Below are 11872 nucleotides of genomic sequence, written 5' to 3'. Positions count from 1 at the left end.
TGAATTCTAAACTTTACCAACTGTCTAAGGAATAAAATTCTTCCTAATTCCTAATAGACTAATTATTGCTGTATCTGCATACTGAATTTTTGTGATTAGCATACAAGACATCCCATATCCCTGTATACTTAAGCATTCTGTAGTCTCTCTCAATCTGTCAAATACGACTTCCTTTCATAAAGCCATATTGACTCTATTCTGATTTTGTAAATGTTCTGCAGCTACAACTTTAATTTTGAATTCTAGTATTTCTCAGTGACAGACATGGGGCGAAATGACCTATAATAGAGGTGATACATTGCTACTTTCTAATCTTTGGAGACTTTTCCGGAATGTAGAGAATGTTGGAATATTAACGTTAATACATCCACCACATCAGCAGTCACTTCTTTTAAGAGCCTAGAATGCAGGTCATCAGATCCTAGGGTTAATAATATCCAATAATTAACCCATTACTTTGTATCTGGTGATAATAATTGTTTTAATTTCCCCCTCAAATTTCCACTATTCTTGAGAAACATTTTCTGTCTTTTACTATGAAGATGGAACCAAAATACTTGTTAAACTCCTCTTCTATTTCCTTATTTCCCATTCATGCCCACGAACGAAAGAACAAATGAGTAAAACTACCGATACTGATAGTTACCTAATGAAAAATTAACAGCATTATTCTCCTGTCTGATCCCAAAGCACAAGGTTTCTGTGTAGAACTGAGGCATATTGTCCTTTTCTGGAGCTAAAACTTGTACTAGACTTTAGAATTCATCTCATAAAGCATTCTTAATTATGATGGGCAGCAAAGAACAGGCAAAAAAGGAATATTTATTTTATCAAGTTAAACACTTTAATATGTATTAAACAGATGCAGAATGTTTTGTTTAATGAAATAATATAATATAAGATCTAGAGAATACAATAAGTCATTGGAATTTTTAGTTTAGTTGGTCAGTTGGTTGCCAAATACAAGATCTAGTGAGTACAACAAGTCATTGGAATTTTTAGTTCAGTCGGTCAGTTGGTTGCCAGCCACCTTGCAGTTTAGATTATGATTACTGTGCCCTACACTGCAGGGGGTAGAAATTGGACAGCACTATGCTGTTGACACAAGTACAATCACTTTCAAAAGTACATTTTTTGTTGCTGTGAACATAATAGGAAAAATTCTTATTTTAAAGCATTTCTTTAAATTATGACATGAGAAATTCTAAACATTTAGTAAAATTTAGACATTGAGTGTTTTATGAATAGAACAAGCACTTCCACTGAGCGACATAAGAGAAGAAAGGAAAGCTAAGATGGGAAAGTACTGGAGAAAGCAGAATTCTTTCCATCAGTTTGAATCTTTTCTAGATTCTGAGGGATAAGATACGCATGCATTTAGAACGACAGGGCTTGATTAGGAGTAGTCAGCATGGCTTCGTGTGTGGGAGATCATGCCTCACAAATTTGTTAGAGTGCTTTGATGACATGACCAGGAAGATTGATGAGGGCAGGTCGGTGGACATAGCATATATAGATTTTAATAAGGCCTTTGATAAGGTTCCACATGGTAGGCTGCTCTGGAAGGTTAGATTGCATGGAATCCAGGGAGAGTTGGCAAATTGGATGCACAATTGGCTTGATGGTAGGAAGCAGAGAGTAATAGTGGAATGCGTCAATACAGTATGGAGCTGGAGGAACACAGCGGGTCAGGCAGCAGCAGAGGAGCAGGAGAGTTGATTTTTCGGGCCTAGACCCTTCATCAGGACTAAGGAGGGGGAAGGGAGCTAGAAAATAAATCGAGAGGGAAGGGTGGGACTGGGGAAAGGTAGGTGGGATGGCAGTAGGTGGAAGGGTGCTTGTCGGACTGGAGATCTGTGAATAGTGGTGTGCCTCAGGGGTCGGTGCTGGGCCCTTGCTGTTTGTCATCTGTATCAATGATTTGGATGAGAATGTACGAGGCATGATTAGTAAGTTTGCGGATAACACTAAAATAGGCGGTTTCGTAGACATTGAGGAAGGTTATCAGAAATTGCAGCAGGATCTTTATCAGCTGGGTAACTGGGCTGAGAAATGGCAAATGGAGTTTAATGTAAATAATTGTGAGGTGTTGAACTTTGAAAAGTCAAATCAAGGTAGGAGTTTCGTGATGAATGGCAGGGCCTTAAGGAGTGTAGTGGAACAGAGGGTTCTTGGAGTTCAGAAGCACGGTTCTCTGAAAGTGGAGTCACAGGTAGACAGGGCAGTGAAGAAGGCTTTTGGCACACTGGCCTTCGTCAGTCAGGGCATTGAGTATAGAAGTTGGTAAGTTATGTTGCAGTTTTACAGGACGTTCGTGAGGCTGCACTTGGAGTATTGTGTTCAGTTTTGGTCACCTTACTGTCGGAAGGATGTTATTAAACTGTAAAGAGTGCAGATGAAATTTACAAGAATGTTGCCAAGACTCAAGGGATTGAGTTATAGGGAGAGTTTGGACAAGCTAGGACTTTATTCATTGGAGCTTAGGAGCCTGAGGGGGGATCTTATAGAAGTGTATAAGATCATGAGAGGCATGGATAGGGTGAATGCACTCAGTTTTTTTCCCAGGGTTACAGAATTGAGGACTAGAGAGCAGTAGTTTAAGGTAAGAGGGGAAAGAATTTATGGGACCCTGAGGGGGCAACTTTTTTACACAGAGGTTGGTGCGCATATGGAATGAGCTGCCGTTGGAAGTGGTTGAGGCAGGTACATGAATAATATTTAAAAGGCATTTGGACAAATATGTGGATAGGAAAGGTTTAGAAGGATATGGGCCAGATGCAGGGAAATGGGTTTAGCGTGGATGGATATTTTGGTCGGCATGGACCAGTTTGGGCCAAAGGGTCTGTCTCCGTGCTGTAGGACTCTGTGACTCAGTTTGTTGATGATTAAATTATCCCATTAAATTTAATTGACAGTCAAGTTACATACATTTAACATTGAAAAACAGTGTAGCAGAAGAAAGTTTACTTTTAGGACTACTTTTGCCTATTCATCTGGATGGCAAAGCTCTGGGAAAGTGAAAAATTGTCATCACAAAGAAGATAAATAGGTTTCATTACACTGAACATTGATTGTTAGCAATTTAATCCATCACAGTACATCAACAAGGAGTAATGTAAAGCCAAGCTGAACAAATATGTTTGTATGTTTATCTAAGTGTTGGAGGAATATGAATAATTTTCATCATTTGCATTGATGATGAAAGGGATATTCATCACTGTTTCAAAAGAGGGAATTCTTGCTAAAACAACACAAGGCACACCTAGAATACTGTGAACAGTTTTGTTCCCCTTATCTAAGGAAGGGTACCTGTCATTGGAGGGAGTGCAGACATTCATTAAGTTTACTTCAGGTACGGAGGGGTTACAGATTGAGTATGGTGAGCCTGTGCTTATTGAAGATTAGAAGAAGGAGTGGAGACCTCATTTGAAGAAAGTTCTGTAGCAGACTTGACAGGGTAAATGAGGAAAGTTTCCTCTTGTGGGAGAGCCTGGGAACTTATACATTTAAGACAGAGATGAGAAGGAATTTCTTTTGTCAGAGGGCAGTGAATCTGTGGACATCTTTACCACAGGCAGTTGTTGAGGCTGGATTATTATGAATAATCAAGGCTGAGAAAGACAACTTTTTAATCATAAGGGAGACAAGTATTTTAGGGAAAAAGCAGACAAGTGGAGTTAAGGATTATCAGATCAGTCATAATTGCAATAAATGATAAAGCAGACTCGATGGACCAAATGCCTGCTTCTATCCTACATCTTAATGTCTGATGACCAGGTGTTGAGTATCTACATCATCCTGTTCTTGCACTGGAGATTGCGTTTCTTTCTTTATCTTCTGGAGGGTATTCCTGTATAGAAGGTTTCACAGACTAAATTCTATATATCCCATATTTATATGCTGTACATATTACATCTGCGCAAAGGAACCTGTTTGCAACATATCACTACAATAAAATGTAACATAATATCCCATTTTCTAAATTTGAGGGATAGATACTTTCTTTTCCTTACCAGGCCTCCTTGGATATTACGTAATGTGTCATGGCTGCATGAAAGCCATTGAACATGGTTGAAGTGCTGATGGTGTATGCTCCATTGTTTTGAAAGAGCAGCCAGTCTCCAATCTCCAGTTCAGGCAGCTTCCAGGTGTCGGAAATATGATCCCATGCATCACAGGTGGGTCCCCAAATCCTGGTGTTATACAGCTTTTGGTCAAGGGAGTGTTTCTGTGCGAAATAAATACCAGGTAAATTTTCTTAACTTCAAAGTGTAATTCATGGGGAAGTCAATGGAAGTAAAAATGTGGAGAAATGTAAAACATAAGGATGACTCACTACCAACTATTTTATGTCATCATTCAAAGCCAAGATCCTGTATATGTTGATCATTGCTGTTTCCTTTTTCATTGCTATTAATATTTTCCATTCTCATTCCTTTGTTGATCACTTTATGAGCATATTTAAGTTACACAGCTAAGTACAAATGGCAAAAGCTGTTTCCCAGCTGAGCTCAATTTTCCATCAGACCCCAAGCCACTCGAGGGCATTCTCCTACCTCCTGAATACTCCAGACTTCTTTTAAAATGTCCCTACTACTTGATCATTGTTCAGATTATCGTGAATCATTTTCATATATAGATTGTTAAGAAGGCATTTAACATGCTTGCCTTCATTGCGCAGACCTTTAAGTAAAGGAGTTGGGAAGTCATGTTGCAGTTGTACAGAACATTGGTGAGGCCTCTTCTGGAATACTGTGTTTAATTTTGGTCTTCCTGTTATAAGAAGGATATTATTAAGCTGTAGAGGGTTCAGAGAGATTTACCAGGATGTTGCTGCGAATGGAGTGTTTGAATTATATGGAAAGGATGGGACTTTTTTCACTGGAGCATAGCAGGTTGAGGGTGAACTTATAAAGGTTTACAAAATAATGAGGGGTATAGATAAGGTGAATGGCAGGTGTCTTTTCCATAGGATGGGTGATTTTAAGACAAGGGGGCATATTTTTAAGGTGAAAGGAGGAAGATTTAAAAAAGACATGAGGAGCAATTTTTTTTCAGAAAATGGATAATGTATGGAATGAACTTCCAGAGGAAGTGGTGTAAGCAGGTTCAGTTACATCATTTAAAAGACATTTAGGTAAGCACATGAATAAGAAGTGTTTGGAGGGATATAGATCAAATGCTGGCAGGTGGGATTAGTTTAGTTTGGGGTAATGGTGAGCATAGACGATTTGGACTGATGGGTCTGTTCCGTGCTGTATGATTCTGTGACTCTACTATTGCATACTGGGTTCTGTCTAGAACTTGCCCTTAAATATTTTGTGCACAGGTTCCTTTGTCTTTTGTTATTTTACGCCATAAGCTTGAAGAGCAGAAGTCAGTCATTCTGCCCATTGAGTCCGCTCCTCCATTCAGTATGTTCATGGCTAATCTGATGATCTTCAACTCTACTGCCCTGCCTTATGTCTATAACCCTTCATTCCCTTTCTCAGACTTGAATATATACTTAACGATTTAATCTCTGAGGTAAAAATTTCTATAGATTCACCATCCTCTGACGGAAAAAGAATTCTTCCTCATTTTTTGTCTTCAGTGAATGATTCCTTACCCTGAGATTCCAGGCTCTGGTCCTAAACTCTCCCACAAGGGGGAAGAACCTCTTCAAGTTTACTCTGCCAATCTGAATAATATGTTTCAATCAAGTCTCCCTTTATTCATCAAAATTGCAATGAATAGAAGTTCTACTTACTCAACCTCTCCTAAGAAGATCCTTCCATACATGAAATCAATCTGGTGAACCTTGTCTGGATGGCCTCCAATTCCACCATATGATTTTCTCAGATTGCTTGGAATATGTTATTAACTTCCAAAATGTCTTTATTTGTACAGTCCCTTTCAAGGACAAAGAGCCTTATTTTTCTATACTTTTCTCAAAATACATATCCCTCACACTGAGTATTCTCCACTGATCTTAAATGATAGAAGATGTTTGTGCTGTGAGCATCTGTTGGAAGAGGAATTAAGTTTTCCAAGTGGTCATTGAAAGGCACATTATCGACTCCTTCACTGACATATGTGTCAGCCATTAAGAAGTAAGGATGGCTTTAAGAAGGAATATTCCCTATCTCAAATATTCCCTTATGTCAAAGAGTGTGTTCTTTGGCAACCGATCAACTAAGCAAATTCATCTAACCTGTGATAGTTTTAGGGTTAGGGCTAACCTCCACCTTTACTCCCGTTGTCACAGCTTTTAAATTGACCTTTGAAAAATATTCCTAAATATCGGGGAAGCTTCTAAAATGCAAGATTTTGAATGCTATTTCTGTGGTCCTATATGTGATCCAGTAGAACCTCAGATGTCCATTTCTACAGTGGACCAGCTCATCATCTACTGCAACCACCATCCATATCCATAACACTCAGCCTCCCATATCCTGAATTACACCAAATCCTGTTCATCCTTCACCACCGGGCCTACATTGGTACCTAATCAAGTAGTGCTTTGATTTTAAAATCTTCATCATTGATTTCAAATTCGTCCATGGCCCCATTCCGCCTCATTTCTGTAACCATCCAGCTCTGCATCCTTCACTGATCTATGAGCTTGTCCAATTATAGCTTGTTATTTTATATTCTTTCTTTCTTATATAAATCTGATTTTAATTCTTCCAACATTCTCAACTGGAGCTTTAGCTGCTTAGGACTGAAGCTTTCAATTTCCCACAAGAAAACAGTTTAAACTTCCCAATCTCTCCATTTTAATCTCATTTAAGAAGGTTCTTATAACCTAGCTCTTTCAACATGTTTTTGGTCACTTCTCCTGATATCTCCTCATGTGGCTTGGTGTCACAATTTGATTCCTAATATTCCTGATGAGTCACTTTGTATGATTTTAGATTGATGGTGCTATATAAGTAAAAGTAATTGTTCTTCAGTAGGCTGCAACAATTTACAACAATACAACATAGCTATCAACAGAAGTAATACTTTCTTTTATAAAATTCTTTCCTAAAACTCTTACTTTATATGGGATTGGCTTCAATAGTTCACGATATTGTGCAAAATTATTGAAAGACCCATACAGACCGTCATTTAAATAGTACATCATGGTCTTCTCATTCCCAGCTTCCTCATCTAAGGAAAAAAAGTTGAAGACTTATTAAAAGATTCACAAATAGACTTTATAAACTGCCACTGTGATGGTCAAAAAGGATTATGAAGGTAAAGTAGAAAGTTCTTCTTCCCCTTTTTGTTGACATTTGTGCCACTTTATGTCGCACAATCAGGAAAGGTGAGCAGTGGAACACGTGCCTGATTTTAGTTTAGTTTCAAATAATTTCCATTTTTGGAATTAATTTTTTGCTTGAGTGCTCCCAGGATGCAGCATCACTTGTCATTTGTCATTGGTTATAGTGAGCTGAATGTGTCCAGTTTACTGGACGATGAACTGTACAAATTTTAAAGCAGGAACACACAAGTGGAGATGTATTCTATTGGTTCATTTTGATGTGGCACCTTACAATCAATGCACATTGTTACCCTATGTTGACATGTCTTTCTGTGTGAATTACAAAATGCTACTTTCATCTGGAATGTACAGTCTGAAAGGGTAATGGAAACAAACTTTGTTGTCATTTTGACAATGTAATTGGACAAATGCTTGTAAAGAAAGGAATTGTAGGATTATGAAGAAAAAGAACAGTATGAAATGAAACTAATTGAATAGTTTTAAATGCCAGCACGGCACAATGGACTGAATGCCCTCCTTATTTGCTATATAACTCTAGACCTCTGTTGGGTGCAACAGATCAAAGTCTGATCCCATCTACTTCAGAAAACCATGCATAAACCCTCTTAATATAAATTACTGAACAACAGTCAAGGAGTGAGAGCCCAACCAATTTTAAAATCAGATTGCTACCCCTTGCTACTGATTCCACTGTGACTGAGCTCTGCATTTTCGACCAAGACTTCTGAATTCAGCCTCTTCAGAAACATGGAACAGACCGAATGTCAGCATCCTCCTTCATCAAGGAAACCAAGCCTGCTGCCTTTTTATGGCACAAGATGCCATATTCTGGCATTGGTTCAATCACCAGCATGTTCAAATACTTTGGAACATTTAAACAGCTTTCCAGTGTGTCAGTGAATGGATGTGAATGAGTTAATTGATGATGTGGCATGATGGTGGATGGTTGGTTAGCAGGGTGCCAGCTGGATGGGTTGGTGGAGGGTTTGCTGGAAGTGGGTAGAGTGGCAGGGAGTGAGGTTGAATCGAGGAAGGTAAGGAAGATGGGATGAGTCAGATGGTCAAGCTGAGGGATTGGAGGAGGGCCCATAGGATTGGAGGGTCAAGACATCTGAGGTTTGAGGAAGCTGGAGGGTCAGAAGAAACAGTTGGACAGTCAGGAGTCAGAGGGTCAAGGTTCAAAGAACTTGTTTTGGGGCCAGGGTTACTGCTTACCATTGTAAGTATATTCATTTCATCCTATACTGTCCTTTCAGATGACTGACCAATTCTTTATTCATGCTGATGTGACTCCGGCAGTGGTGGCGGCAAGGTGGTTGGTAAGGCCGGAGCCGGACTCTGGCAACAGTGTCAAGGAGGTGTCCGGCGGACAGGCAAGCACAGGACCTGGTATCAGCTGCATTGATGGAGGCGACATAGGCCCAGCGGCAAAAGATGGCACCTAAGGAGTGGCGACTTGACATTGTTTGGGTCCGGCACTGGCAGCAGCAAAGCGGTGGCAGAAGGCTTATGGACTCCCTTTAAGCTATAACATTTTTTTGATATTTGTAACCTATTCAAAATGGCACTGGATTATGGTGACAGTGGAAGATTTTCACTTTATTTTATTGTACTTTTCACTGTTAAATATACGTGACAATAAAATCTGTCCATTCATTCCCTTTCAGTATGACCAAGCACAGGTAATCCATAGATTCTTTTGTTTTCACCTTATTCCTTCCATAAACAAAAGCAGAATCTCTCTTTCACAAGGCAATATTGATGCTTCATGTTGAGTATGTTATGAGTGTCTACTTATCTGCGACAATATCCTTAGTAATGGATTCCAGCAATTTCCCAAGGGATGTTATGCAATCTGGCCAATGGCTACCTACTTTCTGTCACCCTCCTTTCTTGAACAGAGATGTTACATTAGATATGTTCTAATCTGGTGGGATCCTTCCAGAATCTACAGAATTTTGCAAGATTAAAACCATTACCTCAGCTGCAATTTTTCAATGACAGGGCACCCAATCTTGGGAACTTTTCAGTCTTTTGCTCTTGTTGCTTTCCTTGCACCTTTTCCCTTTTGTTTTAGGTTGCTCCCTCCCATTCACGGTTGGCTTTCAAGTATCTTTGAGAAGTCTTCCACAGTGAAGGCAACCACATAATTACAGCTCCACCATTTCCCTATTTTCCATCATCAATTGACGTGCTGAATGCCAGAGGTGAAACGAGACTGACAGCCCTTGACACCAACACTGCATTGGACTGAGTGTGGCATGACGGGGCCCTGGCAAAGCTGGAATCAATAGGAATCCAGGGTATTTATTGCTCTGGTTGCCTTTGGGAAAGTGATGGTGGGCTACCTTCTCGAACCATTGCAGTTCAAGTGCTCAAGATAGACCTACAGTGTTATTAGGGAGGGAGTTGCTGGATCAAAACCTTCGAACCATTGATATATTTCCAAGTCAGAATGGTGACTGACTTAGAGGAGAATTTGCAGAAGTTAGTGTTCCCATATATCTGGTACTTTGTCCTTCAAGATGGAAGTGGTTGTGGGTTTGGAAGATGCTGTCTAAAGAACTTTCGTGCATCTTGTAAATGATACACACTGCGCTACTAAGTATCAGTGGTGGAAGAGTGGAGTTTGTGGATGTGATGCCAATTAAGCAGGATGCTTTGTCCTGGTTAATGTCAAGCTTCTTGAGTGTTGTTTGAGCTGCACTCGTGCAGGAAAATGAGGCAAACTCCATTATTCTCCTGACCAGTGCCTTGTGGAAGGCGGACTGGCTTTGGGGAGTCAGGAGATGAGTTACTTGCTGATCGGAATCCTAACCCTTGACCTGCTCTTTTCACCGTTGTATTTAGTTTACTTTCTGAAGAAGGGTCAGTGGACCCAAAATGTTAACTCTGCTTTCTCTCCACAGATGCTGCCAGACCTGCTGAGATTTTCCAGCAATTTCTGTTTTTGTTTCTAAATATTCAAATAAGTAAGTTAAATCTCCCCCAAAACTCTCTAACTAAGAGATGGAGACATATGCACAGGTCCCAAATAGCTGGGGAACTGTCCATCAGAAGATTCAACTTGCTGTGCACTTCTTGCAGAGTACTTCAGGATTTCTGAGGGGTCATGATGTGTTTATTTGAGGCTCGATCCAGTTTCCAACTATCAGCTAGGTCAACACAGACTGAGAATGTAACACCAGGCTATTACCACGTGTATTGCACGTTCAGAGTTTTCATTACTGTCATGTCTTGAAGCAAATCACAGCAATTACTTTTCTTCCCTTTTTGTCTGTGTGAAGCAGCTAACTTCCACGTCCTATCTCCTGCAATTCCGTTAATTACTTGAATAAATCCATGTCTCATCACTATCATACATAATATATTTTCACATAAGAACAATATACTATTTGTGTTTTCAATATTTTGATGGTGAAGAAAATTACCGTTGGAGCTGGGTTGAGAATATTTAACAATTTTTCTAGCAATGATATTCACAGCCAGTGTGAAGGATGAGGTCACATAATAACGGCCTGGTTCAGCGATTATCTGTACTTCAGTTTTGTCAGGAAAGTAAATGTCCAATGCGGGACTGATCTCTGCTGCTAACTAAAACAGGGAAAAGAATGAGAGATTAATGTAAGATAACTAGCGTTTTGACTTTGTTTAGTTTCATTTGATTTATCATTTCACGTGTACCGAGATGCAGTGAAAAGTATTGTTTTGCATGCTAACCAGACAAATCATACATTACTTAAATACATCAGGGTAATAGAACAGATTGCAGCATACAGTGTTACAGCTACAGGGAAGGAACAGAGAAAGATCAACTCTAATAAGTGAGAGGTCTGTTCATGCATCTGATAGCAGTAGAGAAGAACCTGTTCTAAATCTGTTGGCTTTCAGCAAGTTAATTGGAATAGCATAAATGAAGTTCTCATGGAATTTAATGAGGAATAATAGACTAATGTATTGCATCATCCAAAATTAGTTATTATTTGGAAGGGTGTAACACTGCCTTTCAGAATGATCTCTTTTGAGCAGAGAAATGACTTTTAAGACCTTATTTTGTGTCAATAGCCAATAATGGATTTTGCTGCTGCACAAGAAAGGTGCCACCTGCACTGCAAGAAACATACTGCACTAATATTGTCATGAATTCCTTCAATAAAACTGAGCTAAGACTGACAACAATCAACTACCAACACAAAGTTTGCTTCAAACGCCGAGACTATGCCACATTATGCTGGAGAAAGTAAAACTTTGCAGGGCAAATTGAAAAAAAAATAAAGGAGTGAGGCTTCTTGAATTGTTTCTTATGGTAAGCCAACACATGTAACACAAGCTGAATGGTCTCCTTCTGTCCTGTTGTCATACTTTCTATAAGACAGCTGCTTTTCAAGGGGTGAAACTCACTATCAAGGGATATACTGCAGAGATTGGAGAGGCACTGTGCTTACTTTAACAGACTGGACTACCTAGATAAATGCAGTGGCTGCAAGATTAGATCAGACCCTAGTAGTGCTGCCTCTGTAACTAACTCCTGACTCCCTAAAGCCTGTCTTTCATGGACGAGGTACAAGTCACCAGTGTGACAGAATACTCCTCACTTGCCTGGCTGAGTACAGCTCCAACAAC

The 11872-nt window shown here is 39.6% G+C and overlaps 1 protein-coding gene across 1 annotated transcript; it reads right to left on the bottom strand.

Annotated features, from left to right (window-relative positions):
- Positions 1-2775: 2775 nt before the first annotated feature.
- Positions 2776-10843, bottom strand: LOC109930207 (ornithine decarboxylase-like; the record flags this gene model as incomplete). Its single annotated transcript, XM_048593765.1, has 4 exons — positions 2776-3850; positions 4014-4228; positions 7022-7134; positions 10681-10843. Coding segments are annotated over 4 exons (582 nt in total), but the record flags the coding sequence as incomplete, so codon positions are not given.
- Positions 10844-11872: the final 1029 nt, after the last annotated feature.

This window comes from Rhincodon typus, unplaced genomic scaffold, assembly GCF_021869965.1.
Source record: "Rhincodon typus isolate 14 unplaced genomic scaffold, sRhiTyp1.1 hic_rhity00003800, whole genome shotgun sequence".
Taxonomy (NCBI): Eukaryota; Metazoa; Chordata; class Chondrichthyes; order Orectolobiformes; family Rhincodontidae; genus Rhincodon; species Rhincodon typus.
This window is presented reverse-complemented; position numbering and strand designations above follow the sequence as displayed.